The 17,557-nt window shown below is 38.8% G+C and overlaps 1 protein-coding gene and 1 long non-coding RNA gene across 29 annotated transcripts in view; one reads left to right on the top strand and one right to left on the bottom strand.

Moving 5' to 3' along the window:
* The window catches only part of NRXN3 (neurexin 3), a 1,532,396-nt gene that overhangs the window by 792,300 nt on the left and 722,539 nt on the right, over positions 1–17,557 (bottom strand). For all 23 annotated transcript variants that reach the window (XR_005363605.1, XR_005363606.1, XM_038545444.1 and 20 more), the window contains 4 exons: positions 14,067–14,186; positions 5,730–6,111; positions 4,563–4,753; positions 3,375–3,548 (listed from right to left, as the gene is read on the bottom strand). Coding sequence is in view for 21 of the 23 variants with exons in the window: in XM_038545444.1 (XP_038401372.1) it covers positions 3,375–3,548; positions 4,563–4,753; positions 5,730–6,111; positions 14,067–14,186 (867 nt within the window). In the remaining 2 variants the exon portion in view is untranslated. The remainder of the gene's footprint in view (positions 1–3,374; positions 3,549–4,562; positions 4,754–5,729; positions 6,112–14,066; positions 14,187–17,557) is intronic.
* Positions 725–17,514, top strand: LOC119872912. Of its 6 annotated transcripts, XR_005363608.1 has the most exons (8): positions 725–862; positions 3,082–3,579; positions 5,741–5,863; positions 5,966–6,089; positions 12,830–12,883; positions 13,453–13,533; positions 13,674–13,840; positions 16,336–17,514. It is a non-coding gene; the product is annotated as an uncharacterized LOC119872912 (long non-coding RNA). The 6 variants fall into 6 exon arrangements; XR_005363609.1 differs by lacking the exon at positions 12,830–12,883; XR_005363612.1 differs by lacking the exons at positions 12,830–12,883; positions 13,453–13,533; positions 13,674–13,840; positions 16,336–17,514 and adding an exon at positions 10,316–12,823.

Genomic DNA, 17,557 nt, shown 5'->3' with positions numbered 1-17,557 from the left:
TATTTTTCTTTCTTAGTATAAACAATTAGGAGACAGAGTAGTGGATTAATGTGTTTTTAAAATAATTATTTGCCCTTGGCTATAATAGGGAAAGTAGTACATTTACTACTTAGGGATCTTGAAATATCATCATCAATGACTTTGACAAGAACATTGACTACAACCTGGCCTGAGTATCCCAGGTAGCGAGAACAGAACATATTTACCATCTCAAAGAGATGCAGCTCCTAGTTTTTAGTAACAAATCCTCATCCCCTACCTGTTTAATTTTCTATATATAGAAATGTTAAATCAGGAAGTATATTCTATTTCCTAGGATTTCCATGCTGCACAATACTCAAAGGCCTTTTTGAGGGTTCATGCTTTGTACAGAGATTCAGAATGAGAAGGACACCTGTTTGTAGTCTATGTTCATTTCCCTCCCCACCATCTACTTTAGCTTCATTTCCACAGTGCCCTAAAAGGCTCCCGGGATCTCTTATAAGGGCTTATTCACATGGTGTAAACTTCCAATGACAGTAATTTATGCCTTAACCCACTTTTTGGCCATTTTTCCTGGCCACTTAGGCTAATTATCCAAGTCATCTGTGTACAATAAACAAGGACCTTCTTCTCTCCTCACTCATCCTCCACTTCATCCCACCCAATGGGGCGGTCATAATGCTCCGTGGGTAATCATCGCAATTATCTCCATGGCAATAGAGTGCAGGGTTATTAGGCTCATGGGACTTGCCATAGATTCAGATGGTAGAAGCATCAAGTCACAATATCCGGTGCTGAACAATCACCCATAGTCAGAGGAAGGTCGGGCCCCACTGTAATGCATGTGATGAGTCACACCAAACTGCCCACAGAGATGGAGGTAGGGATGGGAACATTTTCCCCAATTTGATGGGTAATTTCCTTGTGCTAATGCTCTCACTGCTTCTCTTCAAGTTCTCTTAAGTGGACTCCATCATCCCCCCCTTATACTCGAGACCCTTTAATCTACTCTTCTAAAAGTTAGTTTAGACTTCCTTTTAATCCAATACAGCAGTTTTTTCTCCTTACACCTCAATTTTTTGTACTCTCTAGAATTCTGCTTCAGGAACAGTAGGCCACAGACACATGTAGCTACTGAGCACTTGAAAGATATATAGTCTGACTTGAGATGTGATACAAATATAAAATACAAACTCAGTTTTGAAGGCTCAATGTGAAAAAAGATTGTAAGATGTTTTATTAATAATTTGATATCATTGCATGTTGAAATGATAATATTTAGGATATACTGGATTAAGTTCAATAAAAACATAAAATAAAAACTTCACCTGTTACTTTATATCTTTTTTACATGTAGCTAGTTTACTAGGAAATTGAAAATTACGTATGTGACTCATATTATATTTCTATCAAGCAACATTGCTATAGAGTTAAATGGATGATTCCTATTAACTTGTAAATCTGAAGAACCGATGGCATGATAAGAATATTTAACATCTGAAGAGTACCTTATGCTTTTTAATGTGTGCTTTTATGTTTTAACTCAATATGATTAATTATTGAAAGATAACTGGAACTTCTGTCATTCCACAATCTTTGAAACTAAGGTATTCAACTTAATTCCCAAATGTTACATTTATCTCAGCATTGTCCTTAATGCCTGAAAGAAGTAAGAGCAAGCCAAGGAGACAAAAATTCTTGATTTGAATGACACCGCATTTTCAGGAGAAGAAAGCCACATGACTACTTTAAGTGCATGGCCCTGTCCTCTCATGTACCAAGACCATAACTTGCCCACTGGATATAAGAGATATTCCTGGCTACAGGAAAACTGGAATGGGTTATGGGAACAACCAGTCTTATTAACTAGTCCACATGGGAAGCTGACTCTTGGGCAAAGGGAAATGACTTCCATACTGCAAATCAGCTTGTGAAGCTGACAGGAAGACTTTATAAAAATGTGGCAACTGGGGCAGCCTGGGTGGCTCAGCAGTTTAGTGCCGCCTTCAGCCCAGGGCATGATCCTGGAGTCCCACGTCGGGCTCCCTGCATGGGGCCTACTTCTCTCTCTGCCTGTGTGTGTGTATGTGTGTGTATATGTGTGTGTGATGAATAAATAAATAAAACCTTTAAAAAAAATGTGGCAACTGAACCCAGGTTAAAGCTGGTTAAGAAGAAGAGCAATACACAAAGTTAAATACTTAGGAGATGAGTGAACAGGTTTGATGCAGTAAATAAATCACTGAGATAGAAAAAAATGTAACACATATATTGCACATAGGACCATGAAGCTCAACCAGACAAAAGAATACATAGACCCTGCTGACTAGTCAGACATTTTTGACTTTCGAATTAGGTAAGGGGCACCTTTTTGACTATTTTGACTTTCGAATTAGGTAAGGTCTACCCAAGGCCTTTGGGGAAGTCTGAAAAATGTTCAATGCTGCCTTCTGCTGGTTAAACTAGAATGTTTTTGTTGTAAAAAAGTGGACTCTGGAAGACCTGTAAAATTCCATTAATATCTTAAGAGATAGTAGATGATCTGCAGAAACAGGCTGAGCATGGTTTGTTGTGCTGCACTGATGGGCATGCGATGTTATTAGATGTCTCACATGAGATACTATTTGTAAATGATAATCTTACTGTTTATTGAGTACCTACTATGCATGTACCAGGCATTTTACATATAGCTCTGATTCAGATATCTTACCTTCCAAGGCAAGTTTTATTGCCCCACTTTGCATTTGAGGATGATAGAGCTCAGAGAGGTTAAATAACCTGCCAAATGTCACACGTGAACAAGAGTTACTACCTGGATCTAAATCCAAGTCTTTCTAGCAGCAACACTCATGCTGTTCTATGACATCACACTAACGAACTGCCTAAGAATGCCTGACATCTAGCAAGTACTCAATAAATGTTAGTTCCCTTCCTTCATCATGGCATTCTGACATCATTTTCCTACCTTCTGCTCAGTTTGCATTAAATGATACAGTAGTTATTAGAAACATTTTGTTAATGGTGACACCCATATAAAAGTCTCTGGTATACCTCCCTAATGTATAAAAATATAAATAAAAACACTTATTGCCCTTTCAGTCATGCTGGAAGCAAAGGTACAAGTCAGGAAGAGTCTGATGTCAATGCCATGGAAGGTTCTCTCCTGTCAAGTATGTGACACAGGGAAGACATCTGCCAGCATACATTCCCAGAGTCTGTGGCCCATGTCTTGACCTACTGAGCCAGGGACAGGAGGACACCAATGATGATGCAATATCAGATGGCAAATAGGAGAGAGGACTGGTAAACCAAGTAAGGAGACATGGGCAGAGGCAGCAAAGAGGTTTGGTGCTGGCGACGAGGCTGTAGCTTAAAAAGAGAAAAGGTTGTACCTTCACAGCCACGCTCGATCTGTCCACTCCGATGGAGGGCATCGTTGATGAGGTCTGGCAGGCGCCCATTCAAATCTACTGAGGCCAGACAGCCCTGAAAGCCATCCCGGGAAGCCACCAACTTTGGAAGGTTGCTGTACATGCCTTGGGCCAGACCTGCCATGTAGAGATCACCTGGAAAGAAAAGCAAGTAGCAAAAGCAAATGTGAGTAAAGAGTACTGAAACCATGTCAATGAGAGCCAATGCGCATTAGACTACTTCTTAGGTAATGGTGGTAGAGCTGGGGGGGAGGGGAATAGCGTAAACAACTAACTGCCAGAGTTTCTACAGTGTAGAAAGAAGTAACTCACATTGCTTATGTCATTCATTTTCTATATGCCATCTCACAAATTTCAATCACCATATTCAGTCCATAAGGTAGGTATTGTTCCCATTTTATGATGAAGTAAAGATTAACAAGATTTTCAGCAAAACAACCATTTACTGACTGCTTTTTATGTGCTTGTTACCAATAATAGGCTGAAGATTTTATAGACATTATACCATCAAAACTCATAACGGCTCATAAAGGTAGTAACAATTATTGTCCTCATTTTGCAAAAAAGTATACAGAAGCTGAACAAGGCTAAGAGATTTTACCAAAGTCACCCAGGCAGTAAGTGATTCAGCTGAGATTCCAAAACCTATACCATTTCCTCTGTTAAAAGACACCTCCCCATTTTGATATTTATCACCTCATGCTCAGCCCCCACATGCCTGAGGTTTACAGAGAAAATGAACCATCCTTTGAGGAGTGGTTTAAGTAAAAACCACATTTTGGTATAATTTAATGTTGTTAAAATAGAATATGCATAATGTATCAAAAATGCATGGCACTTCTAACCTGTAGTTTGCCTCTGCAAATAGCCTTTTGATTATAAGAAATTCTCTAAAGGCGCCTGGGTGGCTCAGTCGGTTAAAAGTCCGACTCTTGGTTTCAGTTCGTGATCAGGGTCATGATCTCAGAGTCACAATCTCAAGGTCATGAGATTGAGCATGGTGCCAGACTCCATGTTCATCAGGGAGTCTGCTTGACGGTCTCTCTCTCTGCTCTCCCCTCACTTACACATTTCTCTCTAAGATAAATAAATAAATCTTTCAAAAAAAAGAAATGCTCTAAAAAGGTTAAACGTCTTTACAAGGTTTACCTTTCAAATCCAGATTTTTGGCACCATTGATAACTTGGGTGACGACTTTAGTGTCCACTTTCAAGCTATGGGTGTTACTGTTGTCTCGGGTGATGACGACGTTGTGCCACTGGTTGTCATTCAGGGGGCGATCACTGTTGCCTTTGATCACGTTGGGACCATTCCCAAGGTCAAATACGTAGTGTATATACCTGTGAGAAATATAAACCACCTCATAAGTTGAGAGTCCCTAAAATGGTTTAATGGCAACATGTATATAATAGGCACTGAGGGCTTCACATCCCCCATGCAAACCTGGCATCATGGAGGAATATTTAAAGCTTCACTTAATATCATAAGAAGAATCACAGCCTATTCTATCAGACCTCACTTTTATTCCACACTGACAAGGTTTACTTCTTTAACATCATCTAAAAATCCAAAGCCACAAAGTAGTATAGGCAGTACACCTCAGAACACTAGGGGGCGGTATTTAAATTCAGTCAATCGTGAATCTGTGTTTTGAGTTTTCTTTTGTTTTTGTTTTGACTATTTTCCAACACATGGTAGTGAAATACCTTGCAAAAAGAACAGCTTTCCATATATGGGCTAATGGCAATATGCTGAAAATATCTATATTTCATTTCCTCCTATAGATGCGGTGGTTGCAGAGCACTGCCCAAGAGCACTGCATATAGGATATATACCCTATATCCTCCTTTTGCAAAAATAAGTTTTTTTCCTAGAGGTTTAAAGGACCGTATTTCATGGTAAAAAGTCTGATAGTATTGAGTTAGTGGAAGATCTTTAAATTAATGAATTTCTCTTCCTACTGGCCCTAACCATTCCATAGCTTTTTTTTTTTTTTAAGATTTTATTTATTTATTCATGAGAGACACACAGAGAGAGGCAGAGACACAGACAGAGAGAGAAGCAGGCTCCCTGCAGGAAGTCTGATGCGGGTCTCGATCCTGGGACTCCAGGATCATGCCCTGGATAGAAGGCAGGTACTCAACTGCTGAGCCACCTAAGCATCCCACCATAGCTTATTTTTAATCAGTGATGATCAGAGTATATATTGGGTCTAGAGAGTGGGAGCAGAAATGGATATTTTTATTTCATGTCCATATTTTATGTAGGGCTTGAGCTTAGATACCTGACATAAACCATGTGATCTCTTCCACTTACCCCTTGACCAGTTCGACTGCAATGAAGTCATTGCCATCACCACTATTGAAGAGAATGAAGCCATCTGCTGAGGTGGTCTTGAACTGGAAGAAGAGGTGCATGGACGTGTAGGCCTGAAGAGTGGCCAGGCTCAGGTAACTGCTCTTGGTCTTGAAGGTGACAGGGTCAGCAATAATGTTCCTCAGTCCAAAACGAGCCTTCAACTCACAGTAATCAATGTCGCCATTTTTGCACAGGTCTATGTAGAGCAGGCCGTTGAACATGAGGCTCTGCAAGTGGCCAATGAAACTGGATGGGACAACGGAGATGTAACGTTTCTCAGTCATGATTCCAGTTTCGATATTGTGGAATTCCAAGCGGGTATGGTCCCCCACCATCGTACCTATGAACATCACAGATGAGATACAAACAAGTCATCATGTTTTTTCACAGCATCTTTACTATATCTTTTAGGTTGCCACACAAAATATTCTGTTCCAGAAAACAAGATATTCAATATAGTATACAGCCAGGTGACCTCAGTGAGAGAGCTGATTCCTGGCCCAGGCTGAATTATATGCCTTGTAGCTCATGCTCTCATGCAGCTGCTCAGAATGTTCCATCATATACAGGAAAATGTGAGAGCACAGATAGCTCAAGTTAAAAGATAAAATGATTTGTTTTCTCCATTCAGGAAATAATTGGATACAAACGCATAAAGAAAAGTCTTTATTGCCTAAAACCTGGTAAAGATACAACAAACAAGCATTAGGCATTCACTACCAAATATTTCTTGATGTAATAATTCACCACGTAGTACTTGTGGAAAGATTGTATTGTAGAACACGTGTTAATTTTTTCTGATCAGCAACTACTGCTTTTTCTGATTACACCTCTAATTTCCCCCTTTGGGAAGCTACCCTCCACACCTCACCTTAAAACCATCTGGGCTGGATGAAGCTGACCCTAACCCAGCTCTTAAAGTAATCAGCCTACTCAAGCTGGACCACTCAATATATTTTATCCTCCTAGCCATACAGCACGGTCTATGGACTAACAAGGTGGTCTGCAAACTCTAGCATACCTCTGAATCATATGGAGGGCTTCTTAATATACAGTTCCCTGGGCTCCAGCCTCAGAGTTTATCATTCAAAAGTCTAGAGTGTGGCCTAAGAATATACATTTCTAAGAAATTCCAAGGTGATGCTTATGCAGCTAGTCTAGAGACCACCCTTAGAGCCAAGGGATTAGCAGCAACATAAACTGGAGTATTCAGTAGTTATTGGGTAATTAAGTCTAGTAATATTCAGCTCCAGGGCTTTTGCTAGAACACCTAAGAGGAATTCTTTGTAAACAAGGCTTTTTGAAGAGATAAGAAGAAAGCCCAGAGCTGCTGGAGGTCATGTGATAGCCAGAGAGCTTGGGGTTGCCTGACCAGACAGCCAACCCAGAAAGCCAACCACAAAATGAAGAGAAACAGTTTCTCTAGGATGATGCCTTTTGAAAGTCTAGATTTGACAGCCAAAGCCAGACTTTTAAAAACTATATGACATAGGTTCCCTTTTCTGCTTCAAGCATTTAAGTTGGGTGTCTGACATTTGCAACTAAAAGATCTCCAGCTGATACAAATAAACTAGTAGACCTTTCATTACCTGGCTTACATAGAAGAAGTGAGTGACTGGGGCAGGGGTAATGAAGGGGGCTTGAAAGAAATACAAAAGTGGGAAATGGGAATGGGAAAAAAAAAAGCGAATGGAAATTTTAATTACAAAGTCAAGGAACACAGCATTAGGTGGCTCCTCCAACATTTATATAGACAAATCACCAAAATTTAACATTGCTTCCAATGGTGAAGGAAGAGGGGAAAAAGTCCCTCCTCCTGCCTTCTCTTGCCCTTACCCTCCACATTGAAGAAACTCCACTAGCAAGACACTCCTAGCATTTCTTTACTCCCTCTGTTACAGCCTTTCAGAGGAAAAGGAGCAACATAATCCAGAAGACTAAAGGAAATCTACAGGGAAACTGTATTTCCATAGCTCAGCCCCTGCACTTCCAATTTCCCCCAGGGAAGCAAGGTGCCTTCAAGAAACACCCAGTGTACCCCACACGCCCACAGTATGGGTGTTAGAGGAACGAACAAGCCTTGCTTCAGTGGAGATGCCTACCAAAGTCCTGAATTGGTTAGCATTCAAGTGGGCAATTCCAATTCTGAAATTCGGTAGATGTTAAGCACATTTTTCAGTATCAGTGTTACCACGAACAAAAATGATGCTTGACTTTTACCAGCCTTGCATTTGTTTTTCCTCTATTGGTGGAGAAATCATGTAGCAGGAAAAAAGAGAGAGAGAGTGAGAGAGGAAGGAATTACATTTTCTCAGATCCCTTAAACTTCAGTATCTGGGAGATTCAATCAGATCTCACCTTCAGATGCTCAGTATTAATGCCCTCTCATTGGGAGCACACTCAGACCTGATGTGGAGAACTGTTTATAAGCACAAAAGTCAGATTTACATTTTATGAGCTTCTATGTGGTGTTTTGACAACTAGTGACAAATCATTCTCTTAATATAAGCAGAAACAAAATAATGGTGTTGGTTAACTTAAATATAAAATTGTAATAGAACAAAAATCTGCTAACAACTGAATAACTAGGAGAACTGTATAAAAGTATTGAAACTGAGTATTGAAAATCGGACTGATCATGAAAACAAAAACTAGCATAACCTAAATTCACATGCTCAAGAACAATGAAGTGACTGAAATAAATATCCGTAGTCCATTTGGTTATAGCTGTTCATACTGGGCTGAGGCTGGAGCTGGAGAATGATTGGTTGGGGGTGGGGAGCAGAAATCAGAGCCAATCATCATGGGGACACAGGAACTAAATCATGATGATGCTGGAAGCCATGCTAATTCTTATTTTAAAAAAGAAGGAGGAGGAGGAGAAAGAAAAGTAAAAGGGGGAAAGGATGGGGGATGAGGAGATCAGCAAGGAGAACTAAGAAGTGATAAGGGGGTGATCCCTGGTGAAGATTAGATTTCCAAAGGAAACCTGAAGAGACTATTTTAAAGTCAACAAGGAGCTTTCAGAAAAATTATAAATAAATTGGCCTCCAGAGTTGAGGGGTTAGGAAATTCTGCTCACTAGAAAATGAATTTCATGAAGCAAGAAAACCATGTACAGTGCTGTGCATTGAGGAGAGATTGAAGAAAGAGAAGAGAAAATAAATTAACAATGGAATTTGAGAGCATAGCCCGTGGACACAGACTGATTTAAGGTTTTAGAATGAGTCACAGAGCCTCAACTAGAAGTTGGGGCGGGGCTGGGGCAGCAACATGGGGCCAAATTAGAAAAGGAACTACTTCACCAGGTACAAAAGGAACTCACTGGCTGTGGATGGAGGTTCCCAAAAGAGCATGCTATTGCCTGGAGAGAGCATTAAAGAGGTTACTTAAAGTTTGAACCTTGTGCCAAACTAAGCAAATATATGTGTGTGTGTATAATTATATTAAAAATATATAATTAATATAATATTAATATATATTAATCTGTGCATCATCTAATCAATATTAGTAACTGGGGATCTTGCCACCCATCTCCCCTAAATGCTGTCTGTAGACTAAAACTCCTTTCCATTCAAGGGGCAAATATATACCTACTTCATAGAAATCGCTTTTGATTTTCAGAGGGAAGAGGAATAATTTGGGAGAGAGATGATAAAAAAAAAAAAAAAAAGCTGAAATGACTACTGAATGTTCTTTATGTTCCAGGCCCTGTGCTAGGCACTTCAGAGCCACCACCAAACATCATTATCAAAATAAATAGGTATCATTATCTTGCTTTAGCGAGAAGGACACTTAGCTTAGAGAGGTTAAGTAATCTGATCAGAGTTCATACAGGTGCTGAGTGGTAAGCACTCTAATTGAACCCAGCTGTACTCAGTTCCAAAGCCCACATCTTCTCTTGAACACTACAGAATGGAGAAAAAGCTTGATTTACTCCTTACATTATTGTGGGGGGAATTTAAATGGCGAAATTTCCACATACTAAATTGCTGTGAAGGGTTCACACTCCTTCGCAGTGGCCAAGCACCGGCACGTCATTCCACCTAATTCACCCATAATATATCCAACACCCTCCCTAGAACAGCCGTGTTGCCTGGACTCCTATTCACACATTCACTTCCATATTTCACTGATGGTCAGCAGTTTACACACCAGAGTGATAAAGTCTGTGGAGAACAGAAATCTATAGAAAATCTGTCCAAGTTCAAACTGTAACTTCCTACCAGGCATATACTGGACAAGCATACAGGCTCTGAGGTTGCACTGGCTGGGAAGGTAACTGGTATGTGCCTCAGTTTCCCATCTGTGAAATAGGTATGAAGTTTTCAGGATTAGATGTTATCAGCTCCTAAAAACTACTTAGAACAGTGACTAGTGCTTAAATTGTTAGCTGTTAATTATGTATCATTCTTTGTTTCCTTTCTCTGAAATGTGTTAACAATTTCCTGTACTTTGGTTGTCACTCTTTTACTAGAACACAATCTTTTTCTTAAGTAGAAACCACTTCTCACCTCTTCTGTATGTCCTGTGATGTTTAGCAGAGGGGCCTGAGCACAGCAAGCGTCCCTCACATCTGAGGAAGGATTTGCTTTAGAGTCAGAATTTGGATCATCGCCATTTCTACATATAAAGTTCCTAGTCAACACGAAACGCTCAGCAAAGAAATGAGAAAGACTTAGAGGAGGCAGCTTGACCTTCCTGGGCTCCCAGACATGGGGAGAGAAGAAAATGAAGGCTTATCAAGTCTCAGTAAAGGATACACATTTTGCTCACCATCTTCAGCTCCACCACTTGCATATCCTTTTCTCCACAATGCCAAACATTTTTAAAAGTATATGCTATAAACTGTTCTAGTAACAGTAATAATAATAAATGTTCTGGAGCCAAATTAACTAGGTAAACACTTCACATGTAATTACTGATGATTAGCAATGTGTATTAGCGTGGTAAAGGCTCCTAGTAAGTCTTGCAATAAAGAAATCCACTTCATTTTGTTTAACCTAACATTTCCCCATTCTATTTCATCATGTTTTTGTTGTTGTTGTTGTTGTTGTTGTTAATGTGAGGAATAGATTTTCCTTGGAAAATGACTTTTTACAGCTTGGTGCTATGTTTGCTGTATAGGGTAAGTCATAGAGAAAGAAGTCAACACGAACCAGAGGAGTCAAAAGAGGGATGAATCTCTGTACTAGCAAGAAGCTCTGGGTGGAGTGGGTGGTTCATGCAGCATTAGATCCTAATCCTGAGTAGCATAACCCAAGTGAAGTATTCTTTTAATTTATTCTTGATAATAGAAATCCAGCTCAGTCAATCAATCCATCAATCGTTACTGTCAACTGAACTTAATACTTTTCCAGGAATACATTGTGTTACAATAAATGAAAACCACCAGGCTAAGCAATATTTCTTCCCTTGCTTTTGATTTCTTATGAGTGTGACCTATTCTTTGCATCATTTCTACAAACTAGCTGAAAACTTGACACCCTAGGGGACCTTAAACAGCATGAAAGGGATTACTAAATAAGCCAATAAGACACTACTTAATAACCTGAGGACTGTGTGGTATTTTAGTTTCATTGCCTGATTTTATGACTTCTGTGAGCTAAAATTAAAATTCCCAAACCCATTATCACTGTAAGAAGCAATCCAAGGTTGTAGCTCATAAGCAAAATAGCTCTTTTCTTCTCCCAGATTTCTTTATCCTTATGGCTGCTCTTTTCCATCAGCAGTAAAGTAGGGGATAAGGTTGAAAATGAAAGAGCTTCATTAATTTCAAATATCAAATTACTGAATGACTGGGGCCGTCCTCGGTATAGTCCTGCTTTTTTAATTATTAGTGGTTAAGAGAAAGCGCACTTTCTAATTACCTTTAGTCTAAAGTTTCTATAAAAGAATAATGGCCAAGGGAGGCAATGCACATTACTGTATCCTCAGTTCTGCAGTTCTTTATGACTACAGCTTTCAGGGCATGCCATTTCCTGAGAAAAATAAAAAGGGTTTCGTGGTCCAGAGAGATTGGGGTGAGGGCACCATCTAGTGGCTACCGCTCAAATCACCGGAATAGCATCACTGGGCTGCAGGGCTCTGCCCAGAGGAGCTAGCAAAGCGATTTGCGACTTGTCACTGCGGCCGTGCAGGCTCCAGCGTGCATTAACAGCCTACGGGGATTTATTGAATAATTAATTCAGGATAGCTGTGGGTTCTAAACCATGTAACTATCTTTACAGCTCTTTGCTTACATCTGTTACCTAAAGCTATGTTACCCTTCAGGCATGTAGAACAGTAACCTTACCTCCCGCCGATGAAGGTGTCTATATACATACAACTGGAGGGTTTGGGGTACTTATACTTAAGGCTCTGTTTGACTTCATTTTTAAGGAGAGAGGGGTGAGTGTTGTAGTCTACACTAAAGAGGATTCCTCACGTCACTCTAATGCATTCCATTGTATTTTTCCCATATCGTAATACAAATCATTTTCTTAGGATGGATTGTGAAGTCCAGCAAGTAGCCTGATTTGGTGATGTCACACCAACATGAATTTGGGGCTTAATTACATAGCTCCTTCTAAGTGTCATGTCCTCTTAGGTAAAATGACAATAACACTTTTCTTGCAAGGCAATGGGGAATTGCAGATTTAAGGAGCTGATACATGTAAGGTGACTATCTCAGTATCTAATGCCTACTAGGCACTGGATAGGTGCCTCCTGCTCTTCCTCTCTCCATAGACTCTCCTTATCTCCCTTCTCTCTCTCTCTCTCTCTAACACACACACACACACTCCTACCTGCACACATATATACATGGCTTGCTATAATTCCAGACTCCAGAATTATAGAGGTTCAGACTCATTTATAGAAAATTAAATTACAGAACCCTAAACTGCAGAAACCTTAAGCTAGACAGGGCTTTAGCAGTAATAGAATTTAAGTTTAAGAATGAGGAAATGATGAAAAAGGTTTATCATTATCTGTCCCAATGATAAAAAGTATTTAAGTTCCAATGACTGTATGAAATCCCAGGGATCCTAACTCTAACTTGACTGTCTTATTCATAGAAGAATCTAGAGATAGTTTATGTCACGGACTTCAAATGACAAGGACCTGAAATGGTAAGTGACTATTCCAACATCTGGCAGAGAATTAACATCAGGACCCAGGTTTCCCGACACCAACCATGTTCTACATCATACTCCATGCTGCCTCCATGTTTTTCTCTCCCATATGGACAAGAGTTCTACATAACAGATGTGCACTGCTCTGGAAAGTTAGAGAGTACAGACTTATTTGGCAACAACATGGAAGATGCCCTCTCTCTTCCACCCTAGACCTCATTAAATTAACCCTCCAATTCTGGCTAAAGGCCTTCATAAGCCACTCCTGCTTTCTCCAACCCAAAATGATCATTTTCTCTTCTGACAATGACAATGTTACCCACCCAGTTAGAATCTCATTACATACTTTTTCTCTTATGTCAAATGCCTGGGTCCTATCTAACTGACTAAATTGGTTCATTATTTGAGGAAACAGATAATCTCTTATGCTTCCTTCTTATCTTCCTCATCCTTAGGACACTGCTGATATGTAACAGGGTCTCACTGAAATAGTTATTGCTTGTGTGAAGTTTTGAACATTCTTTTATGTACATATAGATACATTAATTTACACATTGTCCTCCTAGAATGTGAACTCCACCAAGCCAAGGACTGCTTATTTGTTCACCTCCATATTTTCAGCCTTCTAAAGCAGTGCTCAGTACAGGGTAGGTACTCAATAACAATTAAATAAATGATTAAATAAATGAATAATTATTCAGCCCTTCTAAGTAGCCTTTAGTGATGTAAGTACTTACTTTTACCTGTAATGTTCTGAATTTCTGGTTTATCCATCTCCTTCCCCTAGAGAGTGAGTCATTTATTGAGGGAAGAAATTGGCAGTTGGGAAGATGATTGATAAGTGATTTTTGAATAAATTAATAATAAAAGAGCTACAGAGCTCTACATCTACTCTCCAGACACATATTCTATGCCTAAGGAGAGAGACTCATCAACATACAGTGACAGTAATGGGTAAGTTCTATAATACAGATCAATTAAAAGGATTATGAAAATACAGAGGAAGACCTTCTTAGCCTTACCTGAGCTTGTCAAGAGAGAACATGTCACATGACTTCTGTTAAACAAAATAGAATGTGTTAAAAAAAAAAAAAAAAAAAAAAAAACTTTGTTCACTGAATGGCCAAGAGGGCTATGAGAGCAAAAAGAGACAAATTTCCCCATGTAGAGCTGTACTCACCCTCAGCCACATCATCATCCACAGTTAACTTAAGGCTTTTTCCTCTGCGCACCACCCGGACAGTGTGCCATTCATTGTCATTGAGCTTCTGCCCCGCATACAGGGTCTCAGGTCCTTTGCCTAAGGACGATGATAAGTGCCGAAGTTAGAATCAATTCTGAAAGTAGTGATTATGGTATCAGAACTGTCAAAGCCACACTGGTGCATATAACCCAGCAGCATTCAATGAATCATACGTGCACCCCTCCACCAAAGCCCATCCCAGTTTTACTGATGCAACAGGATATTCCACAAGTGTCCTCAAATGCAAAAGTCTCAACTCAAATGGACATTGGCAAAACAGTGAAAGAAATAAGTACCCTCCTTTGTCTACAGATATAAAATTCTAATATGCCAAGGGCAGTAAGTGAACATTTATAAGAAATAGTAGTCAGTTGTCATTTTGTTTCCCAAAGTCATAGATTTTAGATGAATTTCTTCAAGATATAAGAAATTCATCATATATTTTTAGAATCATTTGGTCATTTAGGCATAATACACCAGTCTGACTTTCATAGAGTATCCATCAATTGGATGAGAAAAGAGTTCTGTAATATATAGACTTAACTTGATATTGCCATTAACCCACAGTTCTACCAGAATTCAGCAACCACAGAAATCACAACAGTAACCACCACAATAATAATGTTGAGGTCTAAACCCCACGATACGTAATGCTCCTGAAGGGAATGTGAGAGGACCCAGACTTCTCTCATTGTTCATCATTCTCCAAAAAGATCTAAAGATCTAAAAAATGAAATAATGTAAAATTCCAAAATTGAACTCTTAATTTTAAGTCAAAAGAATGTTCAGGAGAAAGTACCACCAGATAAAGGAATAAAACAAGCTGTCTCAAAAGATCTATGATCAAGATGCTCAAGAGGATGTCCAAGTGCACCATGCACCAAGAAAAAATCAGGTTCAACAAGGAATTCTAGTATTTAGGGGCAAAAGCTAGCAAGATAAACACTGAGGCATTGAAAGAATTTGGTTAGTAATGGGGGGAAAATGTCATGTTTTGCTCACCATTGAACTGAGATGTAACTTTATAAGACAAAGAAGATTGTATTGAACAAGAAAATTAGACCAAGTTCACTCTCTCTATGGGAACAGCTAAGTGTGTGCAGAAAGACTCCATTAAGTCTTCCTGGATTAGTCAATCGCTATGTAGAAAGCCCTATCTCTGGAAATGACTTGGGAAAAAAAAGATGAAATGTGTATCTGACCAATACATCCCTATGATATTATGCATCTGAAATATTCCGCAATACACTTGGATCTAACATATGGAAGCACAGGGCCAAGTACACAGTAGGTGCTTTAATGAGCACTAGCCAAACAACTGATGTCTACACAGGTATTTATTTCTTTAGAAACAATCAACTAAGATCAAAACATTTTTATTTAGGTAATTTTGAAAGCTTTATTATATAGCTTTCATTGGCCATTCCACCCCCTCCTCTATCTCTAAGACTCCAAAACAATATTTTATATTGTTTAGGGAAGAAAATTAAAAAAATGGCATCACAGGTAAATATCTTTTGAACTAGGTAATTTTAAACTGTACACTTTAATTTTGAGTTATTAGTATTGCAATTAAATGCTGGTTATAACAGTAACGATGGGGCACCTGGGTGGCTTAGTTAGTTAAAAATCCAACTCTCAATTTTGGCTCAGGTCACAATCTCAGGGTCCTGGATCAAGCCTCATTATGCTCTGCACTCAGGGCACTCAGCAAGGAGTCTGCTTCAGAACTTTCTCTCTCCCTCACCACCCCGCCAAATAATTAAATAAATATTTAAGAAAAATAATGATAGCTTTAAAAAAATGACAGCAGTTGAAGTTTGGGGGAATTTCCTTCTTAAAAAATAAAGACTTCCAAAGTAAAATGATTTCTTTTAATTAAAATGTATACAATTGGTAATTGGCTTTTGGTTTTTGGTTTTTTTCAGAATGTACCTATATCCCTAGTGCAATGCAACTTCATAAGGTTCTAAGAATTCCATGAAAAAACTTAAAATGGACCAACTGTACCCAAAAATTGGGTATGAGGCCATGAGATCAATGAATCTTAGGAGAAAAAATTCTATGATAAACCATTTTATATTCAATTTTAACTGTTCTTTGGGAGTATGCATCTTAATATTATTTAAAGCATATACATTATAATAGGATTTTTCCTACATTTCACCTAATTAGATACCATTGTTCATTATCTCATTAAATTCAGGTCTAAGATTGATATAACAGTCGCCTTTACAACAGCAAACTGTGCAGGCATTGAGAGAAAATGGGCCACATCATGTGGGTGCTTTGAAGCAAGAACAGATGTTCTCAGAAGAAACAAATCTGCCTTTGTTTTTTTTGTGTGTGTTCTTATCCTCTTTATTCTACATGCAAATGCTTCAATAAGAAAGAGGAAAGTAAAGATAGACGTAGAAAATATTGGCTATGGAGGCATAACTGTTACAAAGATAGGCTATTTAAACATCTATAGGTGGCATCTGTTCTTTAGGCAGTGTTTGCACATCACTTAATTTTTACGACTGGGGACAAAATAAGAGGGAAAAATACACAAACACAGTCACAGTTTAGCAAGACAGCCACATTACTGTCATATTAGTCATTATGATATAAAACAAGCTTTGCAATCAGCACAGTGTTTTAAATGCTGCTGATATTTTACAGGTACTTAGAATTTTTTGTGTCCTTGTAATGTCCACTTTGGTCAAATTCAAACAAAAACAGTTACATGTCCTTTTGACTCTAAAACTTTAGGATGCGATGGTCTGTGACCAAACCTGTGAAAAAAGATCTGAAAGCCCTGGTGCCCTTCTGCTCGGCTACAGTTGCTGTCTCCAACCCCAATCATTCTCATTACTTTGACAGTAGAAAAAAAAAAAATCCATACCCATCTCATTAAAATGGTAGAGAAATGAGTATTATTCAATATTCATTTTTAGGCAATAAATAAAGAAATCCCAGTGAGCTTCTGAAAAACTCTCAGCCTCCAAAAGTGGAGAGTCAATGGCATTTATCTTTAATCAAGCCAAAAGGTCAATGCATCCTACCAGAGAGAAAGTGATGTTTAAACTCAGCTAGAAATGTGGCAAACAGAGTAAGGACAAATCTAATTTGTAGCCTAAGCGTACAACGGGATTGATAAGTGATACAAGATGTAGACACAAGCCGAAAGTTAAAACATACAAATTGTTAGATTTTCAAAGAAGGAGGATTCAGTCTAGTGAAGACTTCCCTGGCAGATTCCAGCACAAAACCAGTGAAGTAGCATCAGTGAAACAAAGAATGTAAAGATAAGGATCAGATAAGGAGGAGACACTTCTTTTTTAAATTGGAATTTAAAATGGAACTAATGGGAATTTAATTTTAAAAAAATAAAAAAAAAACATCAAAGCCATTAATTTCCTACATTGTCCTTTTCTTTTTGTAGC

Source organism: Canis lupus, chromosome 8, assembly GCF_011100685.1.
Source record: "Canis lupus familiaris isolate Mischka breed German Shepherd chromosome 8, alternate assembly UU_Cfam_GSD_1.0, whole genome shotgun sequence".
Taxonomy (NCBI): domain Eukaryota; kingdom Metazoa; phylum Chordata; class Mammalia; order Carnivora; family Canidae; genus Canis; species Canis lupus.
The sequence above is the reverse complement of the archived record's forward strand: the minus strand, read 5'-3'. Positions and strand labels throughout refer to the sequence as shown.